The sequence below is a fragment of the Agrilus planipennis genome, unplaced genomic scaffold (genome assembly GCF_000699045.2).
Source record: "Agrilus planipennis isolate EAB-ADULT unplaced genomic scaffold, Apla_2.0 scaffold87, whole genome shotgun sequence".
In the NCBI taxonomy this organism is placed as follows: domain Eukaryota; kingdom Metazoa; phylum Arthropoda; class Insecta; order Coleoptera; family Buprestidae; genus Agrilus; species Agrilus planipennis.
This window is the reverse complement of record NW_020439134.1, coordinates 844935-865127: the sequence shown is the minus strand read 5'-3', so window position 1 is coordinate 865127 and position 20193 is coordinate 844935. Positions and strand designations below refer to the sequence as shown.

Here is a 20193-nt window from a genome sequence, read left to right as displayed (position 1 = left end):
GTCTCGAAGAAATTCATGGAGATGGGATTCGGCGCATGTTCTCTATCGCTAGTCTGTTGTATGAACGTGACTTACATGTTGCTTTGAGAATCATACCGCTCGCCACATAAGATAATGGATAAAACGATTTGAAAATAATCCCATTTGAGTTAGTTGGTTTTAAACACCATTCTAAAATATATTTATTTGTAGGTCGCTGGAGGTTCAACATACACATTAACGTTTGTTAAATTTGCAATAGCCTTTACAAAAGAATTCGAGGAGTGAAAAACTATTACGATCAGTTTTTGACCGATCACACTGTAAGAAATTTCGACACGAAGCCAACATTTCACTCATTGAAATGAAACCATCCTTAATAGATAGTTTTCGATGAAGCTCAGAAAATATCAAGAAATTTAAATTTAATAAAGATCTTTCAAAATTTCAAGGTCATTGAAAGAAGATTTTAAGTAAACAAAATTAACATGCCTTCTTATGAGACCTGCATACTTTCCAGATATGACAGGACATTCCAAAATGATGTGACAAGGAGAATATGATGAAAATTTGAACGTACATACATTCTTTATTCATTTACAAAGATATCTATTTTGATAAGATGATACTGTTCGTTTCAAGAAGTTTGAGATATACCCCTTCCCTTTATTAGGATGCGCCGTAGCATAATTCCAAATTCAATCATAATAGTCTGCGGAGCTCATTTCTCCACCGATCGTCAAGCGAGAACTAGACAAAAGTGTACAGTACCATTTGCAAAATTATTTAAACTGCATCGTTAAAATTTAAGAATATGCTTTATTTAAAAGCATATTTAGCTAAAAATAATAACAAGTGAATTAACATAACGTTCTGCACACCTATAAAACTTTTGCTTTGTTTTCTATTGTTAATTTATATACATTTTTGTTTTAAGAAATTGCTAAACATTTTCGTCTAGTACTGTACATTTCTAGCCGATCTCCTAAGACCGCCTATCGAGAGCTCTACTAGTTCAAGCTTGTTCCAACTGTTTCTGTCTTGCTCACGCCTAGTGTGTATTCTTTCTATCTTCGCGCAGATTTCTTCAAGGTCACAATTCTAACAAATCGAAATAGACTGTAAGTGTGTGAAAACTGGTATCTACTAATAATCACAAGTAAGTGGCAAAGAAAAAAAAATAGGTATGTACTTACATGAAACAGAATGCGACGGTGCCAACATGTGTACCTTAATCGAAGAATATTGTTGTAGACTATTTTCAACCAAACAATATGTTTCTAAATGCTTATGTACAGACATAGGCTCCTTCCCAGCACCTCCCGCCCTTCATTGTTTAAATTATACCCACATAATATGGAGTGGAATTATCCTTTTCAAACTCCATAGTTAATTGAAATTTATTATGTATAGAATTGAAAATTAAATGTTAACCTCCTATGTAGTCCTTAGTAACAATAAACAACGTGGCATCAACATACACATTCGTGAAGGGAATTTGGAAGGTGGCATACGTTAGGCTAATACATAAACAATATAGTTCAGTGTTATGTTTACAAAGGACGAACCAGTTGGATTACCTATGTTACAACCTTCAGTTTATGCAAACATCTCACCCTGAAATGAGAAATAACCAGGCTCTTAGCAAAAATTGGCCATGTCTGTCAGTATATTGTAGATTCAGAATTGGTTTTTAAATGACGCCCTAATCCATATTTTTTATGTTCATTATTGGATCCTTTAACATTTGTGAATAGTGATACAACATGTGGAGTCACCATAACACAAGTGTTTTGAAATTCAAAGGTTTTTCTCGACCAACACTGTCCTGGAAGACCTAACATCATATTAATTTAGTTGACATTCCTTTCAGCAACTTGCAGAGTATTTTCGGCAGCTTCTAATAACTGACTATTGCCCCTACAGTCAATATGATTTTAATTTCTAAATCACAAACATTTGCACTAACATTGTCACTAATATATTAACATTATTAATGTAAAATAAGAGCCAATTTTTAGGAATACAATTTTTGTTTTTCGGGAACCAACAAGCAGCGTTTTGCCTACAGTTCTTATATTTTTTCACAATTCCATGTTAATTAATTTCAATTGCAGCCTTAAAAAAGTTCAAAAATTGTAAGCGAAACGTTGGTTGTTGGTTTTTGACAAGGGTAAGAACTTTTTTCCTCTAAAAATTACCTCAACTCCACGTTCAAGTGATATTCGGAAGAAAAGATATAGAAACTAATTTATTAAATTCATATGTGAATAGCTGTAATAGATTAACAGAATACCTACGATTGACAATATTGTTTGGGAAGACCTTGTTCTATTTCCACAGAAACAGAATTTTGTTTCTATTATAAAACTTGCTAGTTTAACCATTTTTTTAAAAGTCTTGATTATTGTTATTAGTTCTGTGAGTTGTCCTTAAATGCATTCCCTTTTGTTTAGCCCAATCTCATGAAAAGTGTAAGATCTTGTAAATTTTACAATTTACTTTGAGTTTTATTAGCTGTTATTTTATTCGAAATAATTTTATTTTCGTAGAATAAACAATAGTAAAACTAACTTGAACCACCCAAAGATTAATGATTCCCATCCTCATTTATTACAGATAGTACTTCACTTTCTTTTTTTATTAAATGTTGTTAGTAAGAGCCTTCCGTACGAATTAGAGTAACTAATTTAAAATAATAAAGAGAAAGTTGCACCTGGAAGTACGCCCAAGCTGACTTTATAATATGTGCATTCATTAGAAAACAATAAGGGTTAAAAACTTTTTAGCAGCTGCTTTAAAGCACCCGCTGGGTCCATAAACCAACATAAACAGGATTTATTTACAGAAAACTGGAAGCAGGAACTGTGTCTCGCTTCGTTTGTTAGCTAAACGGAGCGTAAAACAGCTTTTTCCCCACTTTCAAAGAGACGGAAAAAGATAGAGAAACACTTGCCATTAAAATCACAACATTCACTGTATCGTAGTAAAGAGTTAACCACTTGACTGTCGTTCGAAAAAACAAATAGTTGATAGACGTGAGATCACGTTGCTTTGGCTTTCATTATTTACAAAAGAAAATAGAAAGCTTTTCGAACGATACGGTTCGCTCTGAACTTTTGAATTTTGTTCTTTTAAAGTGGAAATTGTTCGATAAATTCCTCGTTATAACTATTTCGTGCATGTTAAAACGTTGTAGTTTGAAAGGCTTTTCTAAATTGAAGTCTTCTCATGAAAATTAGCGAAACCTCCGCAAAGTAGATGTTACAGTAATTTACAAACGCATTTTATAGCTTAACTCGTTAAATGCATTAGGGAATTAATTTTTGAATTAACTTTGCCCACTAGAGATAACCTTAAATTAATGGGGAAAAACCGCCACCGCTGTCACTCCCTCACCGGGAATCGAACCCCTATCCCTGGCTTTACGTACTAGTACTATACTACTAATCCACGAGGTGGTTGTGACAACAGCAACATCGACAATACGTATCTAAGAGTATTGTCGAACCAAATGTATAATCATTATTAGTAATGAATTCGATTCCCTGCGAGGGAGTGAAAGTGGCAGTAGTTTTCCCTTAGGTCGGTGTTACTGCAGTCACCTTTTCGTAGCTTGGTACTAGAGTACTGGTGCGTAAAGCCCGCGGGGGTTGTCTGTAGCGGATAAAGTTAATCCAAAAATGAATTATCTAATGCATTGAATAAAAAAACTCAAAGTGTCTCATTATTAACTCATTGAACAAATATATATAGTCGGCAGTTGCCCGTCGCAGCAGTTGAAAAGCATACGTCATTCTTAGAATTTCTTTACTCGTTTATATTATTTGAGTTAGCGGTTACCCGTTGTCCGTTTCTCCTATTCTTTCTAATACGTCTTCATTTCTAACCTTTTCTACCCACGTTATCCTCATCATTCGCCTATAACACCACATTTCGAACGCTTCTAACCTTTTCTACCCACGTTATCCTCATCATTCGCCTATAACACCACATTTCGAACGCTTCTAACCTTTTTTACAACGGCGCGCTTCAAACATACACCTTTAACAACCTTTTTCGAATTTGTAAATTAACCGTTCGCGAGCATAGAAGTGACTTCGTTTTATTAAAGGCGACACGACCCTACGCTATCCTCTGCTTTATATCCCTACTACTCCTTCCGTCCTGACTTATCTGACTTCCTAGATATGTAAAATCAGCAACTTCTTCTAATCTTATATTCGCTCTTTCCCTACAAACGAAATTAAGTAACGAGAGAAAATTTCCCTGTCCTCACTCTCTCAAATAGTATATAAGTTGTCCTGCAATTATTCTATATTTAAATTCATAAAGAACGTATATTTTAACTTCTTGGTTAGGAATTTATCGATACTGCCAGACCACAGCATCTCATCAGCGCGCCACAGGATAAATCTCTAATCAAACCAATTAAGATTCAAAAAAGCGAGTTTATATAAAAACCCGTGTATAGGTAGTACACCGCCATCTGGTGAGTAACTGTTACTAAAGTATTTCGTATTGGCGTATCAAGTTGCCTAACTGATTCGACGATTCAGCATAAATATGTACGTGATAGGTACGAAAACCATTATAACAAAAACATTTTTTCAAGTTCTTGGTCTGACGCCAATTAGGATTTCGATTTTAGTAGGTAAATGTTTATGCTGCATCGTTAATTCAGTTAATACCTTAATTAATACCTTAACAAAGCCTTGTCTAACACACGAAATACTTCGTTAGCAACAAATGGCGATATACTACCTATACTTAGATATTTAGTTTCATTGTATAACTTCTGAGAGGACAAAAGTTTGTCAAAACAACATTGCCAAATGTTATTAATTTGTTGAATTTCCCAAGTTAGTCTTTGTTTATCTCCATTATAAATTTCAATGAAATAAACGTACTCTTTTTATAATTAAAATCAGACTACGTTTTATGAACATACTATACGATGGGTCGACGTCCGATTCTATAGGGTTAGCAACGTATTTTTACGAGTTTATAGAACCAAAAACTTCGTTACTTCTCATATCTCCTAGTTTCTTTTCCATTTCTTTGGTAATGATATCAAAACAAGTGTTCATTTTACTCCAACATTTCTGTTATTCCTTATTCCTATTATTTCCTTCCAAATGAGTTAGTTAATTTTTATCCTACTGTTTGAACAGTTTCAGATTCCCTTCATTTCTCCTTTTTTTTTGTTTTAACCAAGCATCAATTACCTCATGTGTATTTACTTATCTTTAGCAGAAGAAAATCAGTTTTGCAATACCTAACATATAATTATCACAGATTGACGAGAATTTCATAAACTATTTATTTTAAGCTGTTAGAATAAATCCCTTTTTTCCTTTTTATGAGTATATATGTTCTAATTAATATTTCTACTATTATACGTAGGTCACTCGGTGAGTACTGTCGTTTTACTATTCAATTTTACTTTTTGCCTAAGTATTCATGGGCTCGAACCATTTATCAAACAAGAAATTTCTTCTGGCATTGATCTTCCAGGTAGGCAAAATCTCCCTGTCGCAATACTTAATACTTAAATGCTTAAGATTATAAGGTTGCGGTATGAGAAGGTGCCTAAAGTTTTTAACAGAAGCTTCGTTTCAGACCATCTTCTAAGTCAAAGCACCTCCTAAACTGTTTACATCATTTCCTGAGAGATGATAGAGTATCATCCAGTACTATGTTCCATTTTTTGGTATTGTTCATTCGCAAATGTAAATATTGGTGAACGATGTCATACTCATACTTTCACGCCGTACTTATTACCCACAAATTCGCTGGCGCCTACTGACGTAATAGTCGGTAGTAGAAATTTTTAAATCATGAACTCATATTGCAGAAGTTGAACTTAGTAGAATCTTCAGTATACAAACCACTAAAGTTAACTTCTGGCATACTAAAAACTATACTAAATTATTTGCTCGCGTTCCTGTTTCGTCACCTTACCTTTTTTATACCTACCCGCAGGTAATAATTTGTTCCTGATTCGTTACCTGATTACCTGAAATAAACTGGATAATGCATACATTGCCCAGGATGTGTGTATTAAAAAATCTTTGAAACATTATTTAATAGATTTCCTAAATACACAAGTTTACCTTTCAGGCTTTGTCGGACAGTAGAGGACTTAATTAATCATATTTAACAATAAAACTTAATTTTCTTAAAGTCTCTTGTAATCATGTAGTTTTTTCCAGAGTGGCGGTCAAATAATTACACAACTATATGTTTATTGTAACGTTTTGGATTATTTAAACATCTTCAGGCTGAAAAAAAATTGTTTTTTACTACTAGTTAGGTGTTATACATTTGGAGTGTTACTGCTTATACACAGATATTAACTTATTTTTAAACTTTATGTCATGTTGAACAACAGCATACTAGTTCTGAATGTTTAGGTAAAACAATAACCCTCCATCTGGTTTATGATCTTTGACTATTCATTTACATTTTTGGGTTTTTCTATATATACAGTTGAAGTCTTATAATTTACCGATAAATAATAAATATAAATATAAAAATTTAAATGATTTGCTCATCAATGAAATGTACAGGGAATGTTAATTTAGGTTATTAAAAATAGGAAAACAAAAGTCTGCCATTCTATTTTTACTGCGAATATATAATATAAATTTTCAAAATTGAAAAAAAATATCTAGAGAGCTGGTTGTAATATGGGCATATGATTAGCTCGTCGTTGAAAGTGATAGGTAAAAGAGTTTTGAAGCTAGTGAATAGTATAAAGAAGGTGGCAAAGTCGTATCGCTGATTTTGCAAAAAATTTATTTTCAAAATTGCGAGAAATATATGTTATAGTTTATCATTATGTACTTAATAAATATTTGATAATTTTTATTTTTTGTTTTGTATTTATAATCAGCACAATAAAGCACAATTTAAGAAAAATTCACCAACGAGCAATGTAACTTAGTACAACTTTTTTTGCAAGTATTAAGTTCTTTTGGGTAAATTATTAACAAAAACACCAATACGTTTCACAAAGCAGATCTAACTGGTTAACTACAAATATGTACAATTAGTCCCTGGTTACGATTAATAGTGCGAGGATAACAATACAACATTGGCGAGCAAGTATCAGACATAGAACGCCTCCGTCGTTCCCCGTTCCCTTGTTCCAGCGTTCCAGCATCTTGTGATGCAACCGACGCCGAAGTCCATACCGGTGCCACACAATGGAATCATTCAGGCCTTGAAAGAATGGTTGTTAACACAAGTTTAAAATAATTAAATAAAAAAACGCACCAACCTAGATGTCTAACTTTAATTTTTTTGCACATATATAGTGAAATTAACGCAATAGTGTAGGTGACCTTTTTTTACATTTTTTCAAAACAATCAGCGACACCTGACATTGCCACCTCTTTTATACTATTCACAAGCTTCAAAACTTCTATCAACTGATAGACACCTTCATCACCATCAGGTCGTCAGTCCTAAAAGTGGTTGGACACGCACCTCCACTCTTTCCTAAAATCCTCGCTGCCTTTAACTATTTACAAAAATAATAAAAATAAGGTTGATATAAATGAATACAATTCAAAAGGAAAAGAAACAAACCATTTTTTCACCCGAAAATTTGTACATACTTGCAACCTACTCTGAGGAAGCGTTATACATTAAAGGTATTGGTGTGATATTACATTGTTTGTTTTGATTCTTGTAATAATATATTTAAAACAAATCGTAAAATGAAACTCGTAAAACAGTAACTTTCAGACGTTCACTTGAAGACTAGGGCCAGTAAGAATTCTTCGATAGCTATTCCAAATAAATCATATTTCTGTATACATTATACCAATTTTTCTTTATATTTTTTTCAGATCCGGCCTCTCCATCCTCCCACACAATGCGAAAATGCATTATAACTATGCTAATTTCTTACGAGATTCATCTAGCGTAGAACTAGCTCGGATGCACTACAAGAGAGCACTGAAGTAAGTAATTCCAAATGAGTATTACAACATATTTATGTTAGTGTAACAACTTCCCGATAAAATACATATACAATTCATCTAAATTGATTAGCCGACGCAGACAACAATTACTGAGTGACCTGCAAAAGTTTCCGATTTTGGAGAATAATCATATGATTGCGATTATTTTCATTTCACTGTAGTCCGTGTATTTGGAATAAAATTTATAGTACATAGTAGATATCACGGCGGCAATTCAAATTCGTTGGACGTGATTGGCCACCCGAGTAACATTTAGATATGACTCAAATAATTCCAAAACAGGCGGTTTCAATGGCAAATCTTATATGTTCATTAAAAATACCGCCCATTATGAGATTTACCTTATCTTCTTAGCGAATGGGTAGTTTTAATTTATTCATACAGACTTTGATTAGGGTTTGCGGTACATGACATCATTTCCTGCAAGGCTTTATGTAGGTCACGTTTGACGAGAAAATTTTGCAATATTTCTTTCTATTCATTCCAAGAAAAGATTCGTATTCGTAAGCCAGATACCATGTTTCTGCCAGGCCTTTCTACCTACTGAGTGCTAAATGGTAAATTGTTTTATCATCCCAATTATATAGAAAAGCGTATTCGTCAACAGCTTCAACCCAGACGGTAACATTATGATTACGCGGATCAAATTCTTGGATAATATTAGAAGTAAAAGGGGTACTTGTATACTTTTCTTATTACTTACGCTGTTTACTAGCTTATCTATACCTTCCGTGATGTTTTGAATCGACGTCATTTGTCACGCTTCTCTCATGGTTTCGGAGATTTCCTGCCATTTGTAATTGAACAGAACTACCCCTAAATTCATGTTGTTTGAAATTACGCCTAGACAATCATGAGTTCCTTTTCTTACTTCCAACACTTCGGCTTCCTGTACTATGCCACCTGGAAGATCTGGAACGCTCTTCAGGTAGACGCCCATGATGTTGTGGGCGATCATGGACGATAAAGAAAACTCGTTACTGAAGAGAAAAGTAGTGAGTTTGTTTTACAAAAATGAAAATAGTAAAAACGAATAGAGGGAGGTCGCTAGGTGTTACTATCAAGAATGGCTGAGAAAGACTAGTTTTTCAGTGTGCAGAAATTATGTAGTGAAGTGAAAAGTGAATATGTGCATATTTATGTGTTCTTATTTTAGGGTACCGCTCTTAAACCAAGGAACCGCCGAATTTTGTTGTCAGAATTTTCTGTCGATCGGTTTTTGTTACTAGATACTATATAGGATACTTTATGTGGGTTAGGTGCAGATACGCTAGAAAGGCAGGAAGACAGATCCAGAAAAGAAACTGTTAACATGATGTTAGTAGAAAGACAGTTCGTTAGAATGTTTACAAGATGAAGAAAAACAGAAGTTATATATACTGAGTGTTACATATTATTTACAATGATTTTACATGTGCAAAACAATTAAAAGATTAGAATACATAGTAAAATAAGCGAGAGTCGCCACAATGTCTATGCTTTTGTCAGGAGTATGCCGAGTTGGAACACAAAGTTTTAACCACAAGGACTTTTATTAGAAAATAATAATATCAATACACGTCATATTAATTTGGACGTCTTATATAGAATACCATTAAATGATCTTAAACTCTGAACCACTCCTCTGTAGGGCCCCAAATTTGAATTTATGTTTGTTTATAGAGTTTATAAACATGTAGTCGTATGGAGATTTGACTACCAAAAGTTGTGGTTCTGAGAAGAACCGATTTTATAATAGCCTTGGACACATTTCTGCATCTATGGTGAGTTCTGACACTATTGCAGCATCCAAATTAAAGTGAGCCTGGTGTTAGACTGATTTATTCAATTATTTACACGCTATTTATACAAAAATTATTTACATTGGTTTAATGGCAATAGTTACTTCAGCAGTTTACATATGTGTGTGTAAATGTCCATGACCTAGTTAGTCGCACGGTGCCGCGATTTTACTAAGTCGGCACAAATGATGAACTTTAATAATTATTACACATTGAATTTGTTTAATGCTATACCGAGTGTTTCCACAGGACCCCTCTTCCAGTGAGGAACGATGTGGTTTAACCTATTCGAATATGGCTTGGGAAATGTAGTCGACGACCGAACCGGGTTGTTGTATGTGCTAGTCGATCGTCCATTTTCTTCTTTGTAGGTATCGGTCGAGGATGTTGTTCATCTGTCACAATATATGCTGGTTTGAGTCTCTGTGCCGGGAATGTAAATCCGTTTGAATTGTAGGGATTGGTTAGAGTTGAGATATTTTTGAAGTTCCCTGTCGGATTCCTGCTCAGAGATTCGTAAGAACGTGTCGACAATAATGTTATCTTTCCCAGAAATATGTTGAATGTTCGTTGAGAACTGGCTAATGAAATTGAGGTGCCGTGACTGTCTAGGAGAGCATTTGTCAGGGTTCTGACGGAAAGCAAAGGTAAGGGGCTTGTGATCTGTAAAAATGATGAAGTCACGGGCTTCGAGAAAATAACGGAAATGCTTAATTGTGCGATAAATCGCGAGAAGTTCTCGGTCGAATGCGCTGCATTTAGCTTCAACGTTCAAGAGTTTAGAGGGAAAAAATTCAAGGGGTTCCCAGGTTCCATTGTTGAATAGTTGTAACGCAGCGCCCAAGTGATGGTCGGATGCGTCACAAAAAATTGCTAAGTAGCATCTGGTTGCGGATGGTGCAGGAGAGTAGTCTGCGCTAGTTGTTCCTTACTTACTTGAATGCCTCGTCGGCTGTGGGATTCCACTGTAGTGGTGTATTTCCTTTGATCTTCCCCAGAAGAAGTTCATTCAAAGCAGAATGAGTGCGGGCAGCATTGGGCAGGAAGTTTCTGTAGAAGTTGAGCATACCTAGGAATCATCGCAATTGTTTTGCGGTAGTAGGTTTGGCGAAATTGAAGATTGCTGTTACTCTGTCGGGTGAAGGGCGTATTCCATTTACCGAGACAGAATAACCTAGAAAAGAGACTACTCGTTTACCAAAATTGTATTTTGCTTGATTAAGCAATATTCCGTAGGAATGCAGGCGAGTAAATAAGATGTGTAAATGCTGCTTGTGCTGTTCAGCATTTTCCGATGCGACCAGTATATTGTCAATGTAAGCAAAACAGAAGTCAAGACCGTGTAACACTACGTCTATAAAGCGTTGGAATGTTTGAGCTGGCGTTGCGTAATCCAAAATTCATGTACGGAAACTCGAACAAACCAAACGGTGTTGTAATTGCTGTTTTTGGGATGTCTTCTTCTGCAACTAGAATTTGGTTATAAGCTCGAATCAGGTCGCTAGTAGAGAAAATTGTCTTGTTTGCCAGTGCATGTGTGAAGTCGTCAATGCTGCGTACAGGATATCTGTCTGGGATTGTTCTCGAGTTGCGAGCACGGTAGTCTCCGCATGGGCGCCATTCATGCCTTTCTTTGGGACCATGTGTAGTGGCGATGCCTAGGGGCTGGAGGAGGGACGTGCGATACCCAGTTGTACCAACGTTTGAAATTCTCTCTTGGCTGCAGAGAAACGGTCCCGAACTAAACGTCGTGGTTTACATGCTACCAGTGGACCGGATGTAGTGTTGATGTAGTGCCTTGTTGAATGTTTCGAAAAAGTGATCTGGCCGCTGGGTCGCGTTAATGAGGGCTATGTTGAAGTATCTCATGGTAAGCAGAAGTGGTCGGTTTCGTTTCTGTGACGAAAGTGACGAAAGTGACGAAAGGTTGGCTGTAGTTAATTAGTTGACCAGAGGTGGTGAGGTGTGTGAGTCGATCCAGCAGTCGTTTGTTGCTTAAGTCTACAAGCAATTGGTAGTGTGCAAGAAAATCTGCACCGATAATTGGTTTGGTGACGTCAGCTATGATGAAACGCCGTGGGAAGCATCTTCGTAGGCCTAAATTGAGAGACAGAACAATGGTACCATAAGTCGCTATGTTGGTGCCGTTTGCTGCTTGTAACGTGAACGTGGATTTCTGACGTGGCCCAGGTATTAGTGACTTGGGATTCACGCAGATGTCAACACCGGTGTCGACTAGGAATTTTTGGTGTGTGATCCTGTCCGATACAAATAGGCGACGCTGCGCTGTGTGGACCTCAGTAGTTGCCATACGTGGTTTCCTGGTTGATTTCCTGTCGTCATCTGTTATGGTGGGATGCGTTAATGTGCCTTGCCCTTGATCATTTACCCTAATATTGTGGTTGGAAACGTTGTCGGGGTAGAAAAATGCGTGAATTTGAACGGTGTTGGTTCTTCAATTTTCGTCGTCTCATGTTTAGATCCATCTGGAGAGTATGTACCATGTTGGTTAAAGTTTGAATGGTCTCAGAAGTGGAACTGGTCGTGGGATTAGCTGCGGCTATGGTTTGCGTTTTGAATGCTTCCATGATGCAATCAGCTGCTTCTGCTGTTTCATCTAGATTCTTATCGCGCATAGTTGCGATGATGCCTTAAATATTAAGAGGAAGACGACTTGACCAAATGGTTCGCAGTAAATTGTCCGACATAGTCGTTCCGGCCAGACCACGTAGATGGCGCAGAAATTGCGTGGATTTCCTCTCTCCCAAATCCCTGGCTCGAGAAGTTGTTTCATCCGTGTTTCTTGGGAGAAGCCCAGCCGACGAATGAGTGCTGCCCTGATGGTGACATATGGATCAGTCTCCGGGGGGTTGACAATGATATCACGCACTTCCGCCGCATAGTGAGGGTCAAGGTTGCCTTGTACATACCCAAACTTTGTTGATTCGTACGTAATTCCGTAGGCCTCAAAACTGCGGTCGACCGTACAAAACCAGAGTTCGGGGTCGGACGGCACGAAGGATGGCAATTTGACGTCTAGTCAGTCAAGGGACATGGCGAACGGCAGCTTGTTGCGGCAAGGTTGGGCGCCACGTTGCGGCTGAAGGGAAATCTTCAAAAGACACCCGCTGAATGGGGTTAGTGTCGGATTCGCCGAAGCGCCTATCGACTAAAACCCCTCCTCGAGTAGGGAGATCAACTCGGAGGTTATACATCCCAGGTAAGAGTGGGAAGAGGCTGAGAACAGTAAGGGGAAAGGGTGTAGGAAGGAAGCATGCATTGGGCGAAGATGGGAATCGATGGTTCACCTCGGATAAGTTGGGTGGGCACTCGCGCTAAAACAACGAAACAAGAAATGAGCGTAAGGAAAGCAGCTCAGCGTAGAAGGTGGCAGGGCCTTCTGAAACGGTCGTTTGGTTTAGGGGGCAAGAATCAAGATGGACGGGTTTGGGTGACCTGACAATGAGGCCCGGAGATTAGCCACGGACCTAACTGCAGCCTCAGGGAGTGAAGGTAGACCAGTTTCTTTCAGAATTTAAATATTTCTGATGAACCAGGGATAGTTGAGTGCGGAACGAAGAATCCCCATGTATGTGCCTTGAAGGACTTGTAAGCGGTGGGAATCGGCACAACCCTAAATGGGGATAACGTAATGCTAATGCTTCTGATAATTGCGTTGAACACACGGATTTTCTTTGATGGGAGATGGAGCTGTTTTGGAAGAAGGGCTTCAGGGAGATAAAGGCTGCTAGGGTCTTGGCAAGGGTGGCAAGGATCTGCTTTCACCATGTCAGTCTTCTGTCGAAGACGATGCCGAGATACGTAACGGAGTTGCTCCATTTGATGCGGTGATTGTTAACGGTGATAGCGGGAGGTTTTCGGTTCCTGCGGGGGAAGAAAATTGCTTCCGTCTTGGTCTCGTTAATAAAGAGTTTCCATCATCGGTACCAATTTAGTAGCAGGGACAGGAACTTGTTGTTTTTGGGGAGCACTGGACAATGGTTTGGACGGAGTTTATGAGGGCGATGTCATCGGCATAGAAAGCAGTGACGATCGAGGGGTGGGACGGCATGTCTGCACAGAAAAGGCTGAACAGAAGAGGTGACAGTTTGCTTGGGGATAAAGCAGAGCCAACGCGGACACGGAGGGTTCTCTCAGAAAGGAAGGAACGGATAACCCCAATTAGGAAATATGGGGCGTTGAGGGCGATAAGTTTGGTGATGAGTCCTTCGTGCGAAACTCGATCGAAGGCTTACTGGATGTCGTGCAGAAGCATGGAAGTGTGACGGCGCTTGTTTAGGTTGTCACAAATGTGTGAAACACGGAGAAGCTGATGGCCGGTGCCGTGCTGTCTGCGGAAACCGTGTTGAAAGTCTGGGAGTAGGTTATTTCGCTCCATATGGACGATTAGCTAGTCCAAAAGTATGGACTCAATTACTTTACTCAGCGAACTAAGCAGGCTAATTGGCCCGTAGCTTGAGGGAGAGCTAAGGGGCTTCCCTATTTTGAGGAGACAGCTGACGGTGGCTTCTTTCCAGACTGAAGGGAAATGGTGGAGCCGAATGATAGCGTTTGCGATGTTGTAGAGTGCGACTATGTATATATAATAAAATTAATGATACGTAGGATAAATTGCGATTACTTTTTATAAACAACTTAGAACTTCAGCAGCTGTAACTGATGTACATATGCAGGTAAGATACTTTAAATCTTTTTGGCGTTTTACCATAAATAGAGCTGAATAACCGTTCCATAAACTACAAACTAAAGAACCGTTTAGAGAAACTTATGAAATTGAGGAATGGAATCGACAAGAGTCAGCTTTGGCGTTAGTTAGACTATAGCAATAGAGATACACATGAGCAGCTCATTGTATTAAAATTGTGACTGTTTCACAACTATCTCACAAAATACAAAAAATAGCGACACCAGCACCACGGTATTGCCAAGGAAGAAGGCTGGTCTCCCATCCGAGGACTAACAGCGTCCGACGTTGCTGAACTTCAGTAATCATACGAATACAGATGTTGCGAACGTGGTACGGCCATTGTCTACAAACTACAGCAAAATCAAACTTCTTAAATGCAGGCATGATCATTTTATTTCCTTTAATAATAATTGAAAAGTACGGACAAACGGGCAAGACATCTATTGCTTAATAAGGGGATTCAGTAGTACTCGCGCCGTAGAGTAAAAACATGCTTATCGATTCTAGATATCATGAGTTTAATATTTGAAATAGAGATTTGAAATTTTGTAGGAAGATAAACAAAGCTTTGTTCTTGCCTTCGAAAAGCCTTTTTTTAATGTTTTCATTTCAATTGGAAAGAAGCTCAATATAAATCCTACACCGCTCCTTGGTCCAGACTACGGTCCATAAATGTCACAGACGGTCATGTGTCCTGCCTAGTACGCAGAAAAAGTGAAACATTTCTTAAAGACGCACATCCGAATACCTGTGAAACAAATTTCCAATATTTAAATAACGACAAGAGGGCAAAGTAGCAATTCCAAATGGATAACCGAACGCAGCAACCGAATAACATCTTCTAATTTTGGCAAAATTTATAAATTACGCGCAACTACTTCATGTGTAAATACTGTAAAAAGTTTACTTTATTCGACATTTACTGGTAGTGCAGCCATTATGGCAACGAATATGAAACAGTTGCACGTGACGAATTTTCAAAAGTAATTAGAGTAAATAAGAATAATTCACTAAAAGAAATACGTAGTGGCTGAAATTTTCGGGGGTTTTTGAATGCACGTCCTCAGTTTAAAACTGGCTCTTCTTATTCGGAGTGCTTAGGGGTAGTTACAACCCCCTGGTCAATATGCATCTAGCGTCGAATTCGTTTGTATTGTTTATCTCGTTTGCAGACGCTTATACTTAGAAGATTAAATTCATTGACATAAAATTTTCTGTTCAAATATCATCCAATCGAGGTAATAAAAATATTAGGTGATTGAAATTCATGGCATGGGATGATATTCTGACCGAGGGTTGTATTTTAAACTCAGTCTAGACTTAAGACGTGCATCTAAAAGCCCCCCTAAAATTTCCGTCATTAATGTCTCTATTTACTGTATTAGGTTAACTGTAAAAGAAAGCGGCTTGGTAGTTGACAAATTCCATCCGTTCTTGGGTGCCAGTCCAGACGGCATAATTTTAGATGAGTATTTTGTCCTGGAAATCAAATGTCGTTTTTCTACTAAAGACCTTACACCGGTAAACGCAATAACAGAAAAAATTATTAAATTTGCAAGAATATCGGAATCTGGTAAATAGAAGTAAAACTAAACTACGACTACTATTACCACGTACATTTACTGATCTACAAAATCTTTCTATTAGATCTACATCTCTCCTTTACTTCAGGAACAAGGATTGCTACACGTAACTCAAAGGAAATATTGTTATATCGTCATATATACGCCGAAAAAATGGAGTTTTTTAAAATATTAAAAGATGGAGATTTCTGGTTGAAGAAAATGGAAAAGAAATTGAAAAATTTTTATTTTTCATGTATTCTTCCTGAAGTTATAGATCCCTGTCATACACGGCGACAAGTTTTCCAATCAAGGAATAGAGCTAAGGAACATCTGTCCCTAACCGCAAATGGAGAGAAACCACGTTCTCACACGCGCATATTCAGGTGTTCAAGCAACCAGACAAAATCCATTAAACAAACATTTGATCTAAAAATACGAAATCAAATAATGCATTGTAAACCATCATAAAGAAAATAAAAGGAAACATGAATCCCCAAATTGTTTATCAGTTACAACCCTTATTTGCCTTAAATAGATGACGGTTGAGTAGCAGATAGGACATTTTAGTAGCAGTATACATGGCGCACCGGTCTTGAGGTTGATATAAAATATTTATTCCTACACACTAAAATATATACAGAAAACATAAAAATAGGAACAGTATATATATACAAAGAACAAATATGTACAAAAGTGTTAAATGCACAAATAATATATACGAGGAAATAATTAAAATTGAACAGATAACAGGAAAAACAAAGAATTAAAATAGAACAAATTCGGACCAAAGCGTTAAAATGGCACAAAAATATGCAAAACAAGAATTGAAAAACTGGACCAATATGTAGTTTGGCAAGCTACTTTACTCAAGACTCACTCTTTCTTATCGCGGGTGGGTGGAATATCGGAGTTGAGGAATGTGTAGGATCTCTCTCTTTCTTGTCGCTGATGGGTGGAATGTCAAAGATGAATAAAGTGAAGTGTGTAGTTCTATCTTTTTTTTTTTTTTTTNAACATAATATGTATTGCAATCACTGATATTTATTGAAAACCAATTAGATTGTCTTAATTTCGCTCGGGAAAAATTAGTTATCATTCGGAACGTTATCGAACTTTCTAGAAAATTTTAAAACATTCTTGAATCTTAGTTGTAGAGCATTAAGAGAAAATCTATGATATTCTGTAACGTTTTGACCAGATGCAGGAATTCAATTAACACCATTAATGATGCCCTATATGGATTTCTTTGGGGTGATAGTCTTTTAACCCCCAAACCAACCCTTGCAGCTAATAACCGAAAACTTCGTCAAAGATAGGGATGGAAAACTATCGTTCCGTTATGAGGCGGGATTCAACTGATTACTTTGAAAGGGTCTCGTCGGGTTTCCATATGTGTTTTTTTTGGTGGGTGTACCTCAGGAAATAGCCACTAAAAAACACTCTTATTTTGTCAATATATTTTTTTGCAGTCTTATAGTTATTTGGAAAATTATAAAAAAAATATATAATGTAAAGCTAATTAAGAGCTTTCATGTCGCGTTGGTTTCATTCGAATAGCTATCATAGTTTCGTAGAAAAATAATTTTGATGTTACGGGTTGCAACCCCCATTTTCCAAAAACGAATGAAGTTAGGGGTTTGATAATTGGGCAAAAATTATTTTTAACAACTAGTAATATATTAAAAGCACCAATGTCAAAAAAGACGCTAATGCAGATTTCATATGGAAACCCGGCGAGACCCTTTCGCGGCGACTCGTCTCATGCCCAAATCATTGGTAATAAATAGAATGGCAGGAGCTAATCGATATGTTTAGGTCTTCAACAACTTCTCTAACGGTGATGATTCGAAGATTGGTCAATACTTCTTTCTTCACTTCATCAATATTTCCGTCTGTTGTTGACGTGCTCAGGCGTCCGAAACGCTCTCCGTCGTTCACATCTTCTCATTCCTCTTAAAACATTTTCTACCAGTGATAAACGTGCTACTTCGGTCCAAGATAGCTTTACAATATGCCACAGTTAACATTCGGAATGCGTCAGCGCACTTAATTTTGTTTTTCACATAAAATTTGATGAAGATTTTTTGATCCATTTTTTAGAATAGGCAAATTGAAAAACAGCCAAAACACGTACAAGCAAAGCAGATGTCAAAAATTAACTGAACATCGAACATTGCCGAAGTTGTCGGTATAAGTGATAGACAAAAGTAGCAACATAACGCCACAAAAAAATCCTCGTACTTAAGTGTATATTCCTTTCGAAAAAAGTTTTTAATTCGCCTACTTTTAAATCGTTTCGCTTTTCTGTTTAACGTTGCTTATAAACGACATACTACACCGCTATACTGCAATGGTAGCGTGTTTATAGCTTCCCGTTGTAAATGTCTCGCGCCTATACGAGCTATAAATTCTTGAGATGGGCTGCAAAACGAATAATATGGTGCATTAGCAGAAAGAAAAACCTCTTCTCACGTCATTATACCAAGCGTAACAGTAAAATTAACCTATTCTGCATTTTATTTAGCTGACATTACATCGAAACTGAATTTTTGTCTTTATTAAAGTAGACAATTAGTCACTTTGAAATAAACTAGACCTTTAGTTTTCATTTTAGACAGTTATTGGTACTAGAATACTTTAGCGAATGAGTACAGCTCTACAGAGATAGAAGATTCCAGAGAGAATGCCTAGACTCATCAGTAAGATGGGTGATATATTCTCTACCTCAGACGCCCGGACTGACGCCTATTAGGAATTTATCGCGCTCGTAAGGAAATCGAAATAATTTTTTTCGGTCTGCGGGAAAACAGTGAGGGAGGCTTTAGCCGCCTGTGGGACGATACCGGAGCTTGAGCGTATGTCACAAAGATAAGTGAGTCGCTACAGTACTCCTTACCCCGTTATGACGAGGGTGTAAGTAGAATTAATGTTATAATAGCAACGTTATTATATTTTTCAAGAGAAAGTAAACTGTATTTCAATAATGTGTACTATTATTTATCACTCAAGAAACGTAGCTCTGAAGTATGAAACCGAATTTTAGCTTTTCTGTTGGTGATATATTTATGGATGAAAGAGCCGCCTTTGGCATGTATAGTCGACCTGTATTATCAAGATAAAAGCAAAACAAAAGCTGGTTATAAACACCTGGAAGTCCTCAAGGGATGGCTAAAAGGTTTATGAAATGGTATCTGTCCGTTTTAATCGATAAAAGTATTGTCTTGTGGGTTTTATTGCAATTCTATTGAATTCACATTGTAAACTCTTTTGTTCCCTTTGAAAGTGAGTAGTAGACAAACTTATTAGACTAAATAACTTAAAATTATATTGTACCATGAATATGGATACTTTGCGAATTACAAGTTACAAACAATGAGCTACGCTACAATGCTTGTGAGTATAACCTCTACATCGAACATGACTGTTTGTCACAAGCCAGCCTATTTTACGTATGTACCTAATATACCTTAATTAACCAACTGTTTTATGATCTTTAACCATTATTCAAAATGCTGTTACGAGTAGTCTATAACTATAAAATAAATATCTGGACAAGGTATGGGTTAATGAAATATTAATACAATCAATAAGATTACATTAATCGTTACCAAAAATTATATCTTAAAGGAATGAATAAATATATAAATGTCAATAGGTACAAATGTTTACACCTAATGGACGATAACTTCCCGTAAAATCTGAAATTTACGTAACCAGCGATTTACTAATATTTTACTACAGTTTTTGACTTGACTTGTGAAAAATAAATTTTCGATAGTGAAATTGACCCTGATTTGGAGATACTTTTGGGTGCGTTATTATAACGTTTTTTTTTTCAAACAGCGCAACTTTTATCTAAAACTCAAGCCCCGTTTCCAAGTGAAAGAGAAAATTCACCCGAAAACAATCCTTGGCTAGAAATTTGGATAGTTTAACATTATTTTGTTCTGGTCGTTTGATTTCTCAATGTGTTGCATAACATTTCTCAGATTTAACTACTAATCACAAACGATAATATAAATAATAAAATTAATGATACCTAAGATCAATTGCGATTACTTTTTTTGAACAACTTAGAACTTCAGCAGCTGTGACTGGTGTTTTCAGTACATATGTAGGTAAGATACTTTAAATCTTTTTGGCATTTTACCATAAATAGAGCTGAA

At 36.8% G+C, this 20193-nt stretch overlaps 1 protein-coding gene across 1 annotated transcript in view; it reads left to right on the top strand.

The window, feature by feature from the left end:
- LOC108737620 (transmembrane and TPR repeat-containing protein 1-like) overlaps window positions 1–20193 on the top strand; it is a 254778-nt gene that overhangs the window by 140225 nt on the left and 94360 nt on the right. Inside the window, exon 8 of the mRNA XM_025977791.1 lies at window positions 7839–7952. Coding sequence (XP_025833576.1) covers window positions 7839–7952 — 114 coding nt within the window. The remainder of the gene's footprint in view (window positions 1–7838; window positions 7953–20193) is intronic.